The 7,178-nt window shown below is 43.5% G+C and overlaps 1 protein-coding gene across 1 annotated transcript in view; it reads left to right on the top strand.

Moving 5' to 3' along the window:
* Nucleotides 1–1,928, top strand: part of LOC106723227 (olfactory receptor 11A1-like) — a 3,692-nt gene extending 1,764 nt beyond the window's left edge. Inside the window, exon 2 of the mRNA XM_014527223.2 lies at nt 918–1,928. Coding sequence (XP_014382709.2) covers nt 918–1,928 — 1,011 coding nt within the window. The remainder of the gene's footprint in view (nt 1–917) is intronic.
* The last annotated feature ends 5,250 nt before the right edge of the window (nt 1,929–7,178 follow it).

Raw genomic sequence — 7,178 nt, forward strand, 5'->3', positions numbered from 1 at the left:
TCTTCATAGATGCTGGAATCAGCATTTTATTGTACTGGATTTTGACCTTTGGAAACATGCTGCTTTCCTAGACAGTAGTATAATCCTGCATGTCACAAAGGCCCCCTCTTTGTATGCAATCTGGGAAGGATGCAGTTTTGTCATTCCTCTTTTTTTAAATCTGTGTCTCATTTTTCCTTCCTATGTTTTCCTTCTTGTAGAAAGCAAGTGTCTCCCTTCCCATGCAGGTACAGCAGTTGCTTGGCTGGGGGTAAAAACTGAGAGATTAATTGTGCTACATGTGGTCTTTGCCCCATTGACACACTGTGATTTGCCCAGGTTGAAATGCTTACATGAGTGATCTTATTTCCCCATGCAATAGGCTGTAGGCTAGTATAGGCAGGACTGAAAGGTAAAATGTGCGTGAGTGCTAAAAACTGCAGTTTAACAGCTATGGATGCACTATTTAGGCATGTACAGCCTAAGGCACAGACTTTAGGGATTTAGAGACCCAAATCTGTCAGAAAGACCCTGAAAGCTGACAACTTAAATCCTGTCTGCTAGCTATGAGATCCCAACTGCAAAGCAGGTCATTGGCAGTAGTGGACTCCTCAATATTGGTTTGTTTCTGTTGGAAGGAGTGCTGCCTGCAAGAAAACAATAAAAGAAAGATGGTAAAAAGGATAATAGTGGGTTTCTGGATACCTGGATGACTTTTTTCAAATGTTTCCTAATGGAAAAAACAGATCACTCCTGGAACAGAGTAAAAATATCAGGCCACTTGGGTACATGATCCAGGATCTCACAGCCTGTTTCAGAGTTATAATGAAAGGTGAAAGAAAAAGGTATAATATTAAGTAGATGGGATGACATAAATTTACTTTTAATGTTTTAACTTTTTTGGTGTGTCTGTGTTTTCTTTATTATTATTCTGACAGATAAAGACCATGGCAGACCCAGAACAAGGAAACCAAACATTTGTCACAGAATTTATCTTCCTGGGATTTGGTGATCTCCATGACCTGCAAAGTCTTTTCTTCCTGCTCTTCCTCATGATCTACGTTTTGACCATGGTAGGAAACATTGTCATTATTGCCCTAATTGTCACTGAGCACCGCCTTCACACCCCCATGTACTTCTTCCTGGGGAATTTGTCCTGCTTAGAAATCTGCTCCACCTCCACCATCCTGCCCAGGATGTTGTCTAGTTTGCTTAACAAACAATATGGGATTTCATTAAGTGGTTGCTTCTTTCAGTTTTATGCATTTGGTTCCCTGGCATGTTCTGAGTGTTATCTCTTATCTGCCATGTCTTATGATCGGTTCTTAGCAATATATAAACCACTGCATTATGCATCCTTGATGAACAGCAAGGTCTGTATCCAACTAGCAGCATGGGCTTGGATAAGTGGATTTGTGTCTAACACCTTCACATCATTCTTGGTATCACAACTGACTTTCTGTGGGTCCAACCATATTGATCATTTCTTCTGTGATTACACTCCATTGCTAGTGCTGTCCTGCAGTGACACACATGCAACAGAAATAGCTATGTCTGTGGAGGGCACAATGTGCACTGTGCTTCCCTTTGTGTTGACCCTCATGTCCTATATTTGTATCATTGCCACCATCCTAAGAATCCCTTCCACCACCGGGAGAAAAAAAGCCTTTTCTACCTGCTCCTCACACCTTGTTGTGGTTACAATATTCTATGGTAGTCTAATAATTGTCTACACATTACCAAAAAGTGATGTATTGAGAGACCAAAACAAAGTGTTCTCAGTTTTTTATGCCATATTGACCCCTTTATTAAACCCTCTTATATACAGTCTGAGGAATAAGGAGTTCAGGGAAGCCCTGAGGAAGGCTATGGGCAATTGTGTGCCTTCAAAAAGAATTCGGAGAGTCCAAACCCTGGATTTAAATTTAAAACACACAAGGGACATGTGAAACTTATTTACTTGATGTGAAGAATATGGAAGCACTGTGTTTTATTGTATTATTACCATGCAAACTTCTGTGCATTTGATTATATAGTTATGCTAATTGCTAAATGGCTGCCTTCTGCTGGGAACATACTGCACACCTCCCCAAGAAAGTGTCTATACTTTTATTAATTTTGTGCAAAGGCCAGAACTGAGGAGGGCAATGAAGGTATCAAGCCCTTGTAAGTTTATTTCTAAGAATACTGAGTATCACTACCTGAAGTGAAATAGGGCTATGGAAGCAAAGTAAAACAAAGGACATTGTAATGATAAAGCTGACCTCCAGTGAACAGATCCTCACTGTAGGAGACGGCTCAGATGATTGTGTGGGACAATAGAAGAGGAACACTGAGTGAAAGCTGGAAACTAGCATGAGCAATTTTGAAGGAGCATTATGTTCAGGCATTCCTTGTTTTTTCTAGACCTGTAAATTGTGCTTTCCTTCTAGCAAAAGGTCTCTGGTTTAACATTTCCTTTGAAGAGTCTCTGGGATCTTCGCTATAATTGGGATGTACTCCACAAAGCATTAAATGATGTCCGACTACCCTGGAAGTTGGAGCCGTCACATGGATGTTCTTAACCTTTGTGGCGTTTTATCAGTTGACACTGGTCTTTTGGTCCAAGTAACTGAGTGATGGGTTCCATACCCTAATAAGAGAGTCTGTACATAGAGAATATAATTGAAACCTCAAAGCAGTATCTGTATACTCAAGAGATACAACAGCCGGAAAGGGATGTGGATTCCCATTCTGCGGGTGTGTCTACACAAGTAGACCTAATAGTAGCCTAATAACACTGCACAGTAGCCTAATAAAACGGTATAGTATCCTAATAACACTGTGCAGTAGCATGCCAGGCAAAACCTGTGCTAATACTCTGCTACACAGTAGTATTAAGCTACTGCACAGTTAGTGTCTGCAAAAACTCGTGCAGTAGCGCCAGTTACTGTGCATTGATTTAGTACTTAGTTAAGAAAGTACTAACATTAATGTGCTCTAACTATGGTGCATTAATGCACATGTAGGGAGGAAATACAGCCCTGGTGAATGTGTTCTGTTTCTCATTCACGACTGTAATCAATGGGGCAAATAATGAATATAAAATGCTGGCTGAGTTGGTTAGCGCCCTTCACTGGAAAGGAATAGCTACAGGTTCAGTCACTGAGGAGGTAGGTCTATATTCCTTGTGTCCTATTTCCAGGGGGAGTGCTCTAAGTACCCTCTAAGCATTTTAAAGATAAGTCAATTCAAGTGAGGGTGTCCTTTAATCCAGTTTACCCTGGTCCTTCCAGGATACTGTGAGTCTGCTTTGAGGAGACAAAGGGTGCGTCTACATGTCAACCTATGGCAATGTAGTGATGTGCTACATCACCATATGGCACACTACAGAACCATAGCAATTATGTGGATCTACATGGGATCACCAGGTATTTTGCCATAGCAGCACAATTCCCCATTATAACGCACTGCTACGGCGGTGTAGCAGCAAAAAACTAACCATGAGCCATGAATAAGGCACAGTAACCGCCTATACTGCACCATGCTTTAGTACTTCCAAAGAGAAGTACTAAAGCATGGCACCATAGCAATGTTGCCATATGGTGACACAGACACACCCCAAACATTTAATTTGCAGTCCTCCAGCATCCCAGGATGCACAGCTATCTACCCCTTCCCACCTTCCAAACCTCTACTGGTCTCACCCCACAAAAGCTCTGTGCTTGAGTGGAGCCATTGGGCTTAATTGTAGCCAGACCATGGAGCACAAGGAAGAACCCATCCCTGGACACCCTGATCTCAACCCTCAGCAACTCCATGCTAAGAACAGAGTTGGCAGGGTTTAATGCCTGGTGAAGTTTCCTTTGTAAGCATCTTCCATCTTGCCCACCAGTCAGTGGGCAAAGGTTGAAAAGAGAAGATAATAATGGGGAAGAATAGTCTGGGATCTCTGTTGCTGTACTTCCCTGCACCAACCTCCTCACTTAGCTGAGAAGCTGGCCCAGATTCCTCTGGAGTCAAGAGCCACTGGATGGGTGTAGGCTGGTGGGACATAGCTCAAATGTCCAGGCCTTGCAGACAAAGTGCCAAGGGCACTGATTTGATGGAGTCTCAGGGAGGCGGTCCAATTGTCTGTGACTAGGCAAGGGACTAATGGGAAGCTATGTTGCCCTGGCTGGCTCTGGTTAATGTTCCTAATGCATTGAGACCTGTGTAGCTTTGCTAGGCTGCTTTTACTGCTATTTAAATCCAAACAAATCACAAGCAGGTAGAACGGGGGGTGTAAAGTTGAGTGCTGGGGAGCTCTGCATAAGGAATAACCCTAATTTAAAAACCTAGAAGGTCTGTCAGACAGGCCAAACTTTTTGTTACTGTCCCACTTGCCAAATATGGTGCCAAGGATCATGCCAGACCATTGTCATAATGGTCATCCCTCTAATTGACCGACAGTTCCTGGTCTAACCTTGATAAAACCTTATACAAACATCAGCCTCCTAACAACTGAAATTGGCTCAAAGCCCTGATAGATTCACAAATGTTGATCACTCCTATTTGTAATGATCACTGGGCTAAATAACCACAGATTTATGTGAATGAGAAGAATTACACAACAGATCCCAACCTCTTACGTCTCTCCCCTCCCCATACACTTCAACCAATCTTTTCTTCAAGATTTTTCTTTTCCCAAGCCACACCCCTATGCTGGTTTCTCAAGCTCCAGGCTACATGCCACACTCCTATTCCTGTCCTACCCCAAAAAAGCAGTAAAGTCCTGGAATAAAGGATACAGAGTTTGGCTCCACTTAGTGGTGCAAAGGGAGATGAAGAGTTACTTTAACATGCCCGCATCTACCTGGGATTATAACAGAAGACCATCCTTTCCCAGGCCCACTTGCCAGTGAATAGTTTCCCTCCTGACAGGGAAGGGGAGAGTGGCAGTAGGTCAATAGAGGGTGCTCGGGTGCCACCCACCAGTTTCAAAATGACACACAAAACCTGTGTCAGGTAAATAAATGAATAAAAATAATAGTATCATTAACTGGAAGTATCCAAAACAGTGTCTGTTGAATTAACAGTGTAAACAAAAGTAATACTTTTTTTTCTTGCCTATGTCTGCTAGTAACATAACCAATAATTATGCTTGTCCACTAAGCATACACAACAAAAAGTTGAGTACACGCAGTAAGCACCTTGGAGCCATCTCCTTAACACCCCAGTGGTGCATGAGCAGTAGAAACACCCGAGTAGTTTTGGGGCAGGGGGGGAAGCTGGCTAGGGGCTGAGGGAATGCGGAGGTTTGCAGCTGGCCGGGTACTTCAGCCGGGAGTGGGTGGTTTGCAGCCAGGGAGCTGGGAGTTTGCAGCTGGGGACCTGGGGGGGTGCAGCCCGGGAGGTGGCGGGGTTTGCAGCCAGGAAGCTTGGAGGTTTAGTTTTGATAAACATAAAAAATTACATGTTATGTTTTATGGCATAGTTTTCATAAACAAACAAAAATTGAATAAATTAAATTAAATTAAAAAATGAAAATGAATGATATAGTGTGACACTCCACCCACCCCACCTGTCTGAGTTCACCAGCCGTGCCCCGAAGGGGACTGTAGTCTGGCCAACTGGAATTCTCCATTCCCACAGACATATTATTAGGCTTCCACATGGCCTCCTATGGACCAGGCTGCAAACTTCTGCAAAGTTCCAGATGTGACTGAGAATGGCCATAGAGATACTAGCCCCTCCCTGTTTATAGAAGCATAGAGAAGTAGGGATCGAAGGGACCCCTCTAGAGGTCATCTAGTCCAACACCTTGCCTGAGGCAGGATCATTCCTATCCAAACCATCCCATTGAAATCCATTGTCTAACCTGTTAGAACCATACAGTCACCCATGACACAAAAACAAACATAACACCCTAACCTGCCACAGGTAAACCCCCACCCTTGACTGCATCCAACAGTCAATGCCTTTGAGGAAAGCTAAAAAAAAAAAAGACCATTGACATGGGTAGCAGAAGAAAAGGGGAAAAAAATCCTTCTTAACTCCATGTGGCCACCAGCAAAGCCTAGAAGCAACAGTAGAACACAGGCAAAGCTACACCTAGGCAATCCCTTACCAATGCACATGTAGATGCACATGCTTATTGCACAGTAAACTATGCTACATCAGAGTAAAGCATCTTGCCCACTATTGTAGCCAAACTCCCAGTTTATCTTATTTTTAACTTGAAAATACATTCCCTTCCCTTCACCTAACCATTTCTGACTTTCTCTCTGCCCTCTCTATCCCTTATAGGTGATTACAAGTAACACTAGGTAAGCTAAGTTCTTGTATACTATTATTGTAATAAACCCCTTTTTATATTGTAAATAGTGTTCTGTTATGTTTGTGTTGATTTTTACTGTTTTATATTGCATTATATTGTATTCTTATCATTTGTGCATTGATTGTTATTGTTTCATATTAACATTGTATGATTTAGACCTGCAATGTGGATTGGCATGAGTGATGTCAAGTATCCATTTTGCGTGTCAGGGGGGTCCCATCTGGTCCCCATGCCCTGTTGTGTAAGTATGATGTAAACTATGACGCATACCTACCTCTCCTATGTAAATTGGTTCCTGAATGAATGGGGATGAATGAGAGTGCTTGAGAGACAATGCCATTAGGTCTAAAAATAGCTCCCTCTGAATGACCGAACCATCAACTAGATGACCCAACCATCACGCTGCTTTGACCCTCCCTGGCTCAAAATTTGGGAGACAAAGACTGCTGCAGAAATCAGTCAACTGACCATTACAGACACCTGAAACTGCATGTCCTTACCTAGAAGTGCACATGCTCAGTACACCAGGGGATGACTCTTGTCTGGGCATGCCCATGCCACTAGGGTCATAGGAGGTCTGCCCCTATAAAAGGGGGCAGTGAAGACAGACCCAATGGGATGCCCTTTCCATCTGGACCAGCACCATGCCACACCACCTACCCACCCAGAGGCCTGGCCGGCGACCCACTCTGGACAACACCTACTGGACAAAGACCCCAACTGGCCGTCAAGGTCCCCCTTCCAGCCTGGATAGGTATCTATCACCCCCACCCTCTCTTCAACCAAGGACTTGGACTCTGCTTCTCTTCCCTACCTGGACTCCAGCCCTTCCACTGCGTCTCTTTCTCCTGCTACCAGTGTGTGTGTGTGTGTGTGTGTGTGTGTGTGTATCAATAACTTC

Source organism: Alligator sinensis, unplaced genomic scaffold, assembly GCF_000455745.1.
Source record: "Alligator sinensis unplaced genomic scaffold, ASM45574v1 scaffold2034_1, whole genome shotgun sequence".
Taxonomy (NCBI): Eukaryota; Metazoa; Chordata; order Crocodylia; family Alligatoridae; genus Alligator; species Alligator sinensis.